The following is a 14,707-nucleotide window of genomic DNA, read 5'->3' on the forward strand; positions in this document are numbered from 1 at the left end:
CCTCCCAACCATCAGGCATCGATCCCCCTCCCTACCCAAAAGTGTTCAAACCCCCCATGCTCCCAACTCCCATCGGAAGTCCTCAACCCCTTTGAAAGTTGTTCCATCTCTACTCTCACCCTCCTCCCCCTCATAAAAGCAAAAGAGCATTCCCACGTCGAAACGGCGGAATACTGTATGTAACATTTTTTGCTCCCCCATCATCGCTTTTGCACAAACCTATCAGAAGCCATTCAAAAATTGTCACTTTTTTGTCCAAATCTGACACTCCAACACCTGTTACGCGACATAACGCTTCAACAGACACCCCCTAAAAATATTATGGTACACTCGATGGGGACACCCCCTCCCTCCCCCTATTTTATACGTCAATCCAGAGATGCTATTGATCCTGTTGTTCTTTTCAGTTACTCCAAACTATATTTGAAAAAGTAAAGGCATTACAGTGTACTATCCATAAGACCAGGCAGCAGTTGAAATCCCTGTAATGACATTATCAAACTAATCGCTCAAAGTGATGTAATCGTTTCTAAATATGTTCAACTGCTTTCATTTTCTGATGAGATGAAGTGTCTGTGGAAAAAGCAATGATGGAATAGCAAGGATGGATTTAAATGGATTGAATACGTGTAATACTTCACCACTGATATTCAACTTAAAAATATATCAAGGCACAAAACACAAAATGTCAGTCTATGCCTTCACAGCGAGAACAAACATGGAACACGATGTCGGATGGACCTTATTGTGTTTATATATACTGTATGTAATGATGTCAAAGTGAGGGGTGGATTATGAAAGGAGATCACACAAAAAGGTTAAACAAACCGATGTCCTGTAAAAATATAATTGCATATTTTCAGTGGATGAGACACCTCCCGAGGCACTCACGGCACAGTACCGCGGGGCCCAACAAAGGCGGAAACATACATCAAATCGATTTGTTAGATTGGAAGTACGGGTACTTTTACCGAAATGAACAACCAAACAGCTTGAAGAGCGCTTGACAAGGGGCTGAAGCACTCAAGCAAGCACTCCAACGAAACGGTTGATAAGGAACGGCTGGCTTGTCAAGCGATGAGCAATCACCGAACCGTCATATTAAACACACACCTCCTGGAGACTCGAAAATGTCAAATATGTCTGAATTGGACAAATAAACTTATTTTAGGAGTCAGAACTGCTGCTAAGTTCGATTCTGGAGCATAAATTTTGTAATTCGCCTTAATTGAAGAGATTCTCGATGTTATGGCATGTGCGGAAATGAAATAAAACCACAAACTCTGGTGTCTCCGGGTGTTTATAAGCATTGCAATGTACACAGCAAAATTCGTAGCTATAATGAACGGGCATTCGATAATATGAGTGAGGAAAAGGAAAAAAAACAAAAAACTTTATCATTAAGAAATCGTTGCGGCCTGTTCCAAGTGAAGGCAGAGTTCAGCAGGCTGAATAAAATGGCGAATTAAGATGCCAGCGAGGTGGGCGAGGATGCGCCTTATCAAGGATGGAATTAAATAAGGCAGGTAATTATCTTCAAAATGGGTGTTTTAATTAACCAAAGGACCCGATTTTCACTCATGCACTCCCTTGGAGTTCCCTAAGTATGCTTGCAGAGTTTCAGGCCACTAAGTTTCATGGTTTTGGAGTTATGGAGGAGACACCCCGACACACACACACACACACACACACACACACACACACACACACACACACACACACACACACACACTGACATTATAGATAAAAGACAGTAAAAGAGTTGGCCCAAACACACTGCCTTGCAGGATTCCACTTCATACTATTGCGGAGTCTGATTTTGACTCGTTTACGACAACACGCTGCACTATGTCCAATAATAAAGCTGTAATCCACTTGAAGAGAGGGTCTCTGATTCTTCTCTGAGAGGGACCGAATCGAACGCCTTGCAAATTCAAGAAAGAGGACATCAATTGCCTTGCCTTAACCAGCATCGCTGTCCAATCCTCCAGCTCCCAGAGAAGCTGGGTGGCACAAGAGTGGCCCTTTGTGAAGCCATGTTGGGCATCAGTGAAGTGTTCTGAGTCAATCATGTGGTCTGAACAAATGATAATCATATTAATAATATTGTTGCGTTTCTCGGAACCGCATGCATACAAGAGATTGGTGTTCCAAGACAGTTATTCCATTAATATACGTGTAGATAGTCCCTTTCCTTTTGTTTAGCGGGACAACAAGGGAGTGCGTTGCGATGATCTAATAGCTAGGGTTGCTTAAATCATTTTCTTCTTCATTTCGTCCCCACTCTTCTTTTCGTCTTTTTATTCCTGAGGTGAATCAACCACGTGTGCCTTCGCTGTAAGGTAGGGCCTCATGAAGGCCAGCGCATGCGGCGCCGCAGTGAGGGAACTGCTGCACAGAGATCCTCATTCCCGGGCGTGCCCTAAACCCGGCGTGTGCGGAGAGTCATGTGCGCTTGGCAGTGCGGGATTATCGACTTGGGCTTCCGATGATCTGGGGAAGATTGCCGGTTGCATTAAAAAGGCATACGAATGAATACCTAAGAGGCTGCACGAATGGTGTTTTTCACAACACAGGAAACACAGCCAGCATGACGTCCACGCTGCACGAAACGCGTACAGCGGCCAATAAAGACGACTCCATGCCATGTTTGGCGGGATACGAGTGAGCGGAGTAGAAACGGCTTATCTCTTTTCAACCTCAATATCCGACACATATTGGTGTGCACCCCGCGCACACGCTAACGGAGTCGTGTGAAAGCGAGCACTGGCCACGTGCGTAATGGCTGAACCACAATCACTGTATGGCATGTGCTCGAAAGCAGACAAGTACGCCACTCGTGAAATGTGCATGGATTTATCCATGGCGATGTACCTTCGGCCCTCGCTGGCAGCAGCGGATTTTCCATGGATGGTGAACGTCTTCACGTCTCTTCGGCCAGCGAAGCTGCAATCGAGCCGGGGAATGTACAGTGCAGGCCACGTTGGCGCACGGAGCGGGCGTGTTGATTGGGGCTGGTCGGGCGCCTGAGCAGGCATACGGGATCCTCGACCAGTCGCCCTGGCACGGCCCAGGGGTTTTTGCAGGACGATTCGCGTGCCAATTTCGGTTTGGGCGATTCATGTCATCTCGTGGGGTGGAGCGGAATATTCCCGCTGTCTGGGATGGCCTTGCCAGAAACAAAGTGAGGAGGTTTCCGGCCAAAGTTGGTGGGCCAACTGAGGGGTCGGGGCCAATCGGAGCGCCCGATTCGGGTGATGACGTTTTTATTCGGCATGGCCCCTCCTCCAGAGCTGCAAGTGTTATAAAGGTCGGAGCAGTCCCTCCGCCTCTCTCTCTCTCTCTCTCTCTCTCTCTCTCTCTCTCTCTCTCTCTCTCTCTCTCTCTCTCTCTCTCTCTCTCTCTCTCTCTCTCTCTCTCTCTCTCTCTCTCTCTCTCTCTCTCTCTCTCTCTCTCTCTCTCGCCGCTCTTGCTCTTTCTCCACCTCTCTCCCGCTCTCGCCTCGCCTCGTCGACACCGCCACGATCCGCCTCTTCATCTCCGCCCACATGACGTCGACCCCACCCGCCTACCTGGTCCCACCTACCACTCCACCCTCGCACTCTGGACTCCGCCCCTTCTCCACTCAAGCACCTCCTTTCCGAACACAGTCTAAACACGTGTGGCTGAAGCCAGAGAGACGACGCGCCCACTGTCGGGTACCGCACCACAGAGCATCGCCCCCAAAAACGTATTGGTGGCGCGTCGTGTTATCGAGTACAAAGATACAGAAATCGTGGCCTCAACTCATTTCCCTTCTCGTTGCAATAATCCCTCTTCATAAGGTGTGTGTGTGTGTGTGTGTGTGTGTGTGTGTGTGTGTGTGTGTGTGTGTGTTTGTGTGTGTGTGTGTGTGTGTGTGTGTGTGTGTGTGTGTGTGTGTGTGTGTGTGTGTGTGTGTGTGTGTGTGTGTGTGTGTGTGTGTGTGTGTGTGTGTGTGTGTGTGTGTGTGTGTGTGTGTGTGTGTGCGCGCGCACACGCTCTGGCACCTGTCTGCTTAAGTATGACAGCAGAAGATTGTTATTGTTATTATTGTTATTATTTTTGCGTTAAGTCTGTTCTGTGTCCCCTTGTGTAAGTTGACTCTAAATAAATCATTATTTGGAATGTTCCCAGCTCGTCTTTGTGGTTTCTTTCATTGATCCAGCATGGTCCGAATCCTAGCTTAGCTGGGACTTTATTCCCAACAATCCATTCCTTTTAGCCGGTACGTCCTTGGCAGTGTCGCTCGGCTGCATCTGATTCAGTAAAGTGATCCGATCTGGTAGAGTGATCCGGTTTGGACAAGGAGTACCGAGGGCGTGTTCCCCAGTAATTATACCACGTGATTAATTAGGTAACCCGATTAACCCATAGGCGGGAGGACCCTAGGTCACGCGGTTGAGTTATTGGCATACACGGTCGGTTAAGTGACCCGTCGCGTCACAAAATTATCCGTGTGCAACGGCCTACAATTCCGGGGAGTCTGGTGGGAACTGACATAGCTTCCCCGACCTAGTGGTCTTCTCACCCGATCCTCCGGCCCGCAATAATATAAATAATTTTTCCAGAGCAGAGTTGATTCCAAGAAAGCATCGCCTTACACCCTTTTAAGAATACAATGGATCATACCTGCCATCGCAATGGGCTGCCCCTCCATCCATGATGCTCTTCACAAAGATCCCAAGCTTCTCTAGGCCAGCATCAGCTCCAACTCCCATCCCTATGATGCTGAGGCCTAATCCATTATCCCCTGGGGTGAAAAAAACAACATACATTGTTAGTACTTTAGCATTTCATCAAGTTAGAAGTTGGACTCTAAAATAAAGCACGAATGCAAAAGCCAATCAAAATTAAAGAATGGCAGTTAAGTGTGTGTGTGTGTGCATGTGTGTGTGTGTGTGTGTGTGTGTGTGTGTGTGTGTGTGTGTGTGTGTGTGTGTGTGTGTGTGTGTGTGTGTGTGTGTGTGTGTGTGTCTGTGTGTGTCTGTCTGTGTGTGTCTGTCTGTGTGTGTGTGTCTACGGCTTCCTTTCTTGAGACTACGGTGCAATAATTGGTCTGTATTTTGATTATCAGGGTATGTAGAAAGCTAAAAATGCATACTTCATCTATTTTTCCATGTACAGAGTCATCTCCCATCTACTTACTGCGTATGCAAACATGACGGAACATGAAACATAAACTTGAAGAAGTTCATGTATCATGAGTGAAACATTGACTGAGGCGAAGTCTGCTCCTTCCTGTTTATGTTAATATCAGTACAGTCGGGATTACTATGACGTGTCGGTAAATTGTTCCTCATGCGGAGGAAAAAGGATTATTCTCAGCTTAGAACAATGTGCGCAGGTGCTGAAGAAACCTCACCAACCCCTGACACTTGTAAAAGAGGAACACTGTGTACGAAGATCTGAATAACTCTGTCAATCATACGTATGCCTTTAAAGCCGTTATGGAGGAGGAAAATTGAGGGCAGTCCACAGGATCCTGCCCTGGAGGCAAATATGCATTGTGAACTAAAAGCATTTTTCAAATTATATTTTCATGCAGAGCCACTTATTTATATATTTCTTCAAACTACTACACAAGGAAATGCAGTACAAGTAAAGCTCGACACAGTAGAAGACCAGTAATCCATCATGCCTGTGTCACATCCACAACATCCGCTTCCCGATCTCAACCCAATCAACAAGCACAACACCCTCCAAGACACCAACAGCATCCACACCGCAATCCCCATCCAATCCGACAGAGACTCGATGGGAAAGGTGACAGTAGGAGAGGGCAGGAGTGAAGAGATAAATCTCAAACATGACATTCGAACAATCACAACCGACTAATATAGAGATTTTGTTTATTTTGTTTGGTTTGGCCACAGCACTAACACAGACGACAAGATGATGCTCGCAAACACCCATGACTCACACAATCAATATCTCATGACACCTCGACAGCACGCCGTGCACACGACGCCCACAGATCACAAAATTAAATTCTGTTCTGGCTAATGTTTCTGACTCTGTCCTTGTCCCCCTCTATCCCCATTGATTCAAAGTACCAATATTCTATTTTAAACCATATTCTGTCACTGAACCACTCTCACCTTCCCAGAATGACCATTCCATACCTCAATGACCCTGTCATGTAGGAACGCTTTTACATCGATAGGAATCCCTAAAAGACAAGTTATATCATGTGTCTACATGTATATTATATGTTTTAATAATATTCCAGCTCAAGATGACATATTCAAAAAAGAAAAACATTTAAAAAACAAAAATAAACATGGCATCCGATTAGCTCAACTACGAGCGTTACCTTTCTCAATCTCCACCTCAAAGAGATCCATCCGTTCAACACGTTTTTCCAGCTCGTATTCCGCTGAAGCACCAACCGGGTCCACTTCATCATTGCGACGGTCATACTCTTCATTTGAGAAGGTGCTGTACACCTGGATGTTTGGGAAGGTGATGAGTGAAACAGCAACAAATGGATTATTTTTCCTTCCCTCCTTTCTTTCTTTTTTTCTCTATCATATCCTCCTCTCTGCAGAACCCCATCCTTTTGCAACTTTTTCCTTTGTATATTGTCAGACCGTGATTGGGGGCGATGATGACCCACAGGAAACATTAGGATTACCAAGTCAAAAAAGATGGCAACCACACCCACAAGCCATGGAGCCAGTCACGGAATAGACTCCGAACAGTTGGAGTAAACAAGCCGTTTAACTGAATACTGGAGAAACAGGATTTGTGCCACAACCTTGGCGAAAGGACCCTCATTATTTCGTCAAAATTCACACCCGTTACCCAAATTACCGAGATTACCTTAATCCTATCCTAAACTAAACAAATACAGAAGCAGCATCGATAATAATACTCTTGTTCTTCCGTCCGTCCATCCGTGTGTAACACTTCTTTGCACCAAATGATTGGACAGCTGGCCTGACTCCACACACAGTTGTAACCTGAAAATCACATGGCTGCCATGTTGGTGCTATGCGAAGCCAAAGACATCTTTGGAGCTGACATATTCACAATTGCCTTGCCCTCCCTATAAATTTCCCCTTCATTGTAAAATGACCAAAGCAGCAGTTGAAAGGATCATCAAATATCGAAATGTTGGAGGTGTCATGGGCCTTGTTAAAGGCAAAGTGAGTATAGGCCTCAGGCTTCAGTCCTTAGGTTACACACCTCTGGTGTCAGCCCATGGGCCAGTGGAATAGGAATCTATCTGAGCTATATAACCACAATGTGTTATAGATGCACATTGGCAGTGAACATGTATTTTATTCAAACCCAGTTTTTATTATTCTTTCAAGAACGATTGAGGCAGTGGTTTGTTGCCTATACACTACCCAAATAACTATGTGGCATTCTCTTGAGCAAGGGCTGTTAAGGCGTAGGTTCCGTTGGCCTTTGCTAGTTACAAATAGTAAGTGATTCCATGATAAAAAACAACAATAATCACGGATGTACTCAATGAAAAGTCCCATAATTACTACATCAACCATTCCATTCAAATCAAAGAAGAACATAAAAACAAAACATACAAATTCTCATTTATACATATCTTATACATACATACATATATATATATATATATATATATATATATATATATATATATACATATATATATATATATATATATATTGTTGCGGTATTCGCGCCCGCCGGCGTGCTGACGGCCACGTAACTCGAATCGCGGCACGTCGCCCACCGGACGGACAATCCAGTCGTGACCCTCTCGGACTAACGCCGGGAACCAGTCACGGGTGGACCTTTCGGTCTCACCGCGATCGAGCCAATCAGCCCCCACGTGGGATAGGGTTGCTCGCCAAATTCGACCTACCTAAGTACCCACGCGGAGGGTAGACCGGGCGGTCGCACCTCGCCGCAGGTCGACTTCGGACACGGGCCACTTAAGCGACCCGTTCCGTACTATCAGAATAACCGAGCGGTGTTATCGACGACCTCGACGGTTCGATTAATTATCGGGCGTATTCAGCCCACTACCAACCCTTTACGTGAAGCAAGATGAGGATTCAATGGGAGAAATCACGAAGCGAAGCGGGAAACAGTTCAACACAAAAGCACATTTATTCGCGGCACACGGGAAGCACACATATTCAATTCCACCAAATGCACACAGAAAAGACACAATGCAATTTACACAACAAGCAAATGTAAAAGCGAAAACACAATGCAGAGCTAATACCGACTACCGAGCACACGGCAACACTTATACAATTCTACCTCACAGACGGCGCCGACAACACATACCCAAAACCAAGGAAAAGAATACCCCCAAGAATGAGGCGGGCCTGAGGCCGAGACCGGGTCGCGCCTACCCGTCTGGTGATGAGACGCGGAGCGGCGATGGCGCCCCAACCCCGCGGGCCTTGCGGGCAGTGTCTGGTAGGGGGTGGGAAAGGGGCCCCCTTGGTCGCACTATCTCAGCGCGGGGGAAACAGGAGGGGGTTGCTGATGCTCGGGGTATAGAGGATCTTTATTATCCCTGGTGTGCGTCTCCACCTCGGCCAGGTCGCGCTGTCGGCCTCCCTCGGGTGCAGCTCCCTGCACGACGCGAGCACCCCCTCGTCTGGTGTCGCCGCCTTTCCACAGCTCGTCCCCTCCGTTCCGACTCCAACGCACACGACGAGCAGCTCCACCGCCCGCGAAGTCTTGACCCTCTGCTTCCGACTCTCCTACTCTCCGCCTCTGGACTCTCCGACTCTCCACTCGACTCTCCACACTCTGACTCTCCTGACTGACGAACACGGTCCTTTTATCCCCCCGTAGCTTCGCCTTTGACCCCCTCCCTTTGACCTTTCACCTCGCTCCCCATTGGCCCGAGAAAAAGTGGGCGTGAAGGCTTTTTGATCCACAAATTTGCATATATCGATCGTCCTGGAGGCGGGGCCGTCGCCCTCGCTCACCGATTGGACGGCAAAAAGTGGGCGTGTGTCGTTTTTGATCCGTTTTTGAAGCACAAAATCCGTGATTTTGTACACGCTGTTCGACGCGCGCCCTGCACGAGTCCAACACCGGTACCCACAGCGGGGCAAGAACGGTGGCGATGCTACGGTTGCGAGGTGTGACGTGAAGGTCGTGGCGGTTGTGGTGAAGCAGAGTTGTGGTTGGTGGTTGATGTTGTGGTTGTGGTGGTAATCATGGCGGTTGGTCCAAAATAAAGATAGTAAAAGAAAAACGGCTATCCTGAAGAGTCGCAGCTCGCATAAATGACATGTATTCCCACTAGACAACGGGTTTGGGCCTAACTACACATGTACTTACCGAAATACCTCACCTAAGGGACCTGAATGGTGGTTTGCGAATTTGGTAACCACAACACTACCCCCTCCCCTTTTTACAGACTCGTCCCGAGCCGTCAAATTTTCGTGTGCCATCATGTGTAGTTTTCCCCTAGTACATTTTACCTACGGATCCCTGAGTGCGACATTCATGGTATTCGTGTCCCCAAAATAAATAACCTGAGGGCTGCGTAACTATCTAAACAAACTCACTCACACGGACGACTTAAATAAAATTGCCGGCGCTAGGACAGACATGCCGGGGGCGCACTCATATGTACAGTACATCTTAACCTTAACTTACAAATTTTACACTAAACCATGGCCCAGGATCACTGAACTCTGCAAAAGAAAAGCAGTTAGCAGGGAGCCAGGCTGCCCACATGCAGTCTCTGGCTCAAACAATGCAGGTGACAGGGAACGTGGCTGGCTGCTCACACGCAGTCCAAGGCCTTCCCTTTTGAACTGAACGCAGTGAACCACAACGGTGCATGGGCTGCACAAACGTAGTCTCCGTGCCAGCTCAAGCGGCACACGCAATGAGCACAACGAATGGATGCATGAATGGATGGACGCAAACACGGTGCACGGGCCGCCACTGCAGGCCCGTGTTGTAGCTGCCAACAGGGCAGTTCTCGCAGCTTGCAAACTGTTGCCTTGCGGATCCTGGCGCACATGGAAATGAACAGGGGGCAAAGCAAAAATTGAACGGGGCTGGTGAACGTGGGCAGTGGGCATGGCATGGCAAAGGTGAGCAGGCAAACACAGCCCGCAGAAGAAGGCCGCTGCAGGCAAACACAGCCGGCAGACGAACTGGCCGGCACAGGCCTTGCAGCACACAGCTGCCGATGAAGTTGGCCGGCCTCCGCCTTAAAGCAAAACACGGCCAGCCGATGAAGTTGGCCAGCCTTTGCCGTTCAATGGAGGTTGGTGGAGGGAGTGCGGTGGTGCTGGCCACTTGGAAGGCGGGCTCGGACCTACCTACCTGTCTCCCTCCCAACCTATCGCCTTTGCCTGTCACTGTACATACCCACTCCCTTAATTTGTCAAACCCCAATTTAGCCCCAACTTATTTTTTTATTATTATTATTTTTTTTCTTTAACTTCCCCACTATAAATCGTCCCCTAACCCCCTTTATCGTCTTTGTTCGGCTAACCTATCCTGTCACCTAGCCTACTCCCAACCCCTACGTTCCCTTCCCGGAGGGGAATAAGGGAGAGCTAGCGTCCTGTGTCGAGGCCCAACGAAGCCTCAGAATGGCCTCCCCAGAGTTCGGCGATCTATAACCCAAAGTGGGTCCAGCGGCCCACAACGACAGCGAGGGGATGGATGGTGCGGAGGGGTACATCTCCTAATCTACCCTAACCATTTAACAGTTAAACTACCCCGGGGCTTTCAACAAGCGCCTCTCGCTTAAACTATTGGTTCTAACAACCCAGATTCCCGTCGCCTGTGTTGGTGTCCTCACAATTTCGGGCCTCGACCCCCAATTTTCTCTCCGTGCCCTCACACGGTCTCCTGGCTGGGACACGTGGCTCCCTTTGGCAGGCACGACCCTCTGCCGAATCTCCCGCTATGGCACCCCCGGGCACTACACTGCCTCCGAGCCTACCAGCTCCCTAACACCGGGAGTGCCCCCATGGCACCTCCCCTGAAACGCACACGTGGCAGGCCGGCCTCCCGGGCCCCTTTCCGAGGGTCACCCGTGCCCACAACACTGCCCACGCGGCTAAGGGCGCCCGGGCCCCGCACCAAGCAGGCGCACCCGTGCCCACTACTCTATCCCGGCCCCCATGGGCCCATGGCCCTACCGCCGCCGACTAGCCTGGTGCCCGGGGTACCCACTCAGCGATACTCACCTTCGCAGCCCACGCTCCCAAGCCCGTCAACAGGGCTCCTGCACCCTCCAAATGGGTCTCGAGCCTACTTTCCCACCAACAACAAAACGACCTCCATTTTTCAATTTGACTAACCCCCTAACTCACTTTACACTGACCCCGGGGTCCCTTGGGCGGGAGTCACTCCTCCCCCCAATCACTCATCGCACCATGCATTCCCCATTCGCTCCACACACACACAGACCCGCTGGCCTCACTCACTCATCATGTACTCACCTCTCAACTCTTCAACACACACACCGCTGAACTCTGCCATCCTTCTAACTGCACCCCCAAACTAACTCGTGCTCCCACGTCGTCCCTTAAACTAGTAGCACGTTCCTTTTAACACTACGTAGCTAAACTACGTCCCCTCTACACATTCACAAGTCTGTCACTGTCTCCAAATAAATCATTTTATTTCCCAACCTAAAGCTCACTAAATCCCTCTAACTAATCCATTCCACGGACTCCATGAGGACTTTCCCCTGCCCCATGAAGTCGGTCTAACTAAGCTAACCCTTCCCCCTAACTAGTTTTCATCCTGTGCCCAGGTAAGGGGGTCTTTCACCCCTTGCCCAGGAATCCTGTGCACCCGAAAGTGAGGCTTACTGTTTTCCTTTTTTTTTTTTTCCATGCTCAGCACCTGCGCGGCAACTCAGAGCTCGCGCACTTTACACCTGCCCGTGACGTCATGCAGCTGCACGTGTTCCTCGTCCCTCCTTGGACGCTACCATCCGGCAGAGATACCCCTCCTGCCGGATTCCAACACACGTGCAGCCATGACGTCACCGTGCGCATAAAAAAAAAAAAACACAAGCCCCACGTCTCGAGGGGTTCCCCACGCGAACACATGTGCTTTGCCCGTTGGAGCTCAACACACACGATCGCGTGGAGAACCCGTCCGGTCCAAATCCGTAGTCCTGCCTAAACTTTGTCCGTCCGCGGGATCGGCAAATCCACCGCGTGCGTTTCCGGACCGGGACTTCACTCTCGCAAGCGAGCACGTGGCGGTCTCGTGCGTTGCACAGCACGAACCGCGTGCTCACTGCCGGGTGAACCCGGTACGGTCCGCGAAACAACTACAGCCGCTACTCGGCTTTCGTTTCTCCCATGTCGCCGTCTCCGTCTCCGTCTCCATTCAACCCACGCACACCTGCGTGTTACGACGCACACAGTCCACTCCATCACATTCACACCGGGAGACGCGGCTGCGTGCTCCCGCATGCCAACCGACATCTCCCTTACATACCGCTCTCTCACACACACGGTCTCCCTTGCACACAACGACCTTGCACACGGCCGTTCACTCACGCGTGCGGGGGCACTCACCCGCGGTGCCTCACTCGCACTCCGTGCCTCATCCACACACGCGGGGGCACTCACCCGCGGTACCTCACTCACACTGGCCGTTTCACTCACACACACGGCCTCACTCACACACGGTGCCCCATCCACACCCGGCGTGCTGGGAAGCACGCACTCTGGCACCATCGCCACCACACCACTCACACACGGGGTCGCTTCCACACACGGTGCCGCACTCACACCTTGCACCACACACACAGGGACAACCACACTGGGGATTCGTGTCCCCACAAGGGTCTCCGGGGCCTCTATACCCTCCAAGCTTTCCGTGCACCCGTTCGCAGCACTCGCCCCCTCAACCTCGCAAAGCACGACCGAACTCACCTGGTCGTGACTCGCCTCAAGGGGGCATACTCCCTCCCCTCGTTCCTGGAGGAGGCCATCCAGCTGCTCGCACTGGGTCTCTACCCAGTCCGCCAGCTCACCCCCATTATCCTCCACTACCTCTGTGTGTGTGTGCGTCACTTACCCCGCCTTCCTCGTGTAGTCTTTCCTCTATTTTTTCTATCTCCCGTGTCTCTGCCAACTCTTCACCCTTTACCTCCCTTGTCTCAACTATTATTTCCTTTGTCACGGCCTTCATGCCCGCCTGCAGGCATCGGCCCATGTTCTGCGTCTCACCCCGCAGCTTTTTCGTTCCTTCCTTCATTTGCTGTGTACTCGCATCGATCTTTTCGTTCATGCTTTTTATTTCGTTTTTTATTTCCGCATTCATTTGTGCCAGCATGGTGAATAGCTGGGCCATGTCGGATGCACTCAAGTGAGCCGTTTCAGCAGGGATCGGGGAAGGGTTTTGGTGGAGGGGGGGAGGGGAGGTGTCATACACCGCGGCCGCTGCGCAACCCACCTCGGGCCCTGGGTTCAGTTGGGCGAGTCCGTGTTCCTGCACAATCAACATTTCCTGCTCGGGGATTCCATCCTGGACCATGGATCCTACACATTCTACATCCATTTCTAATACCCCCGGCTCCCGCTCGCCTTGAGACGCCATCTTGCTTCTCGTGAAGGGTTAATTTGCTCGCTCGTAATTTGGAGGGAATCGGGGGTCGCTTCTCTCACCCCTGGACCGATTCCCGTGAATTTAGCCGGAGACAGGAGAGCCCGTTTTCCTGTTCTCCGATACCAGTGCCGCGAGGAGGGCGATGAGTTTATATCCCACTCCTGACACCAGTGTTGCGGTATTCGCGCCCGCCGGCGTGCTGACGGCCACGTAACTCGAATCGCGGCACGTCGCCCACCGGACGGACAATCCAGTCGTGACCCTCTCGGACTAACGCCGGGAACCAGTCACGGGTGGACCTTTCGGTCTCACCGCGATCGAGCCAATCAGCCCCCGCGTGGGATAGGGTTGCTTGCCAAATTCGACCTACCTAAGTACCCACGCGGAGGGTAGACCGGGCGGTCGCACCTCGCCGCAGGTCGACTTCGGACACGGGCCACTTAAGCGACCCGTTCCGTACTATCAGAATAACCGAGCGGTGTTATCGTCGACCTCGACGGTTCGATTAATTATCGGGCGTATTCAGCCCACTACCAACCCTTTACGTGAAGCAAGATGAGGATTCAATGGGAGAAATGACGAAGCGAAGCGGGAAACAGTTCAACACAAAAGCACATTTATTCGCGGCACACGGGAAGCACACATATTCAATTCCACCAAATGCACACAGAAAAGACACAATGCAATTTACACAACAAGCAAATGTAAAAGCGAAAACACAATGCAGAGCTAATACCGACTACCGAGCACACGGCAACACTTATACAATTCTACCTCACAGACGGCGCCGACAACACATACCCAAAACCAAGGAAAAGAATACCCCCAAGAATGAGGCGGGCCTGAGGCCGAGACCGAAGTCGCGCCTACCCGTCTGGTGATGAGACGCGGAGCGGCGATGGCGCCCCAACCCCGCGGGCCTTGCGGGCAGTGTCTGGTAGGGGGTGGGAAAGGGGCCCCCTTGGTCGCACTATCTCAGCGCGGGGGGAAACAGGAGGGGGTTGCTGATGCTCGGGGTATAGAGGATCTTTATTATCCCTGGTGTGCGTCTCCACCTCGGCCAGGTCGCGCTGTCGGCCTCCCTCGGGTGCAGCTCCCTGCACGGCGCGAGCACCCCCTCGTCTGGTGT

At 50.6% G+C, this 14,707-nt stretch overlaps 1 protein-coding gene across 5 annotated transcripts in view; it reads right to left on the minus strand.

Annotated features, from left to right (window-relative positions):
• Positions 1–14,707, minus strand: part of LOC147022485 (neurabin-2-like) — a 262,931-nt gene that overhangs the window by 184,961 nt on the left and 63,263 nt on the right. For all 5 annotated transcript variants that reach the window (XM_085893427.1, XM_085893426.1, XM_085893425.1 and 2 more), the window contains exons 4-5: positions 6,335–6,467; positions 4,651–4,771 (exon numbers count right to left, since the gene is read on the minus strand). In XM_085893427.1, the coding sequence (XP_085749553.1) occupies positions 4,651–4,771; positions 6,335–6,467 (254 nt within the window). The remainder of the gene's footprint in view (positions 1–4,650; positions 4,772–6,334; positions 6,468–14,707) is intronic.

This window comes from Eptatretus burgeri, chromosome 8 (genome assembly GCF_056783735.1).
Source record: "Eptatretus burgeri isolate ZD-2024b chromosome 8, Ebu_testis_v1, whole genome shotgun sequence".
In the NCBI taxonomy this organism is placed as follows: domain Eukaryota; kingdom Metazoa; phylum Chordata; class Myxini; order Myxiniformes; family Myxinidae; genus Eptatretus; species Eptatretus burgeri.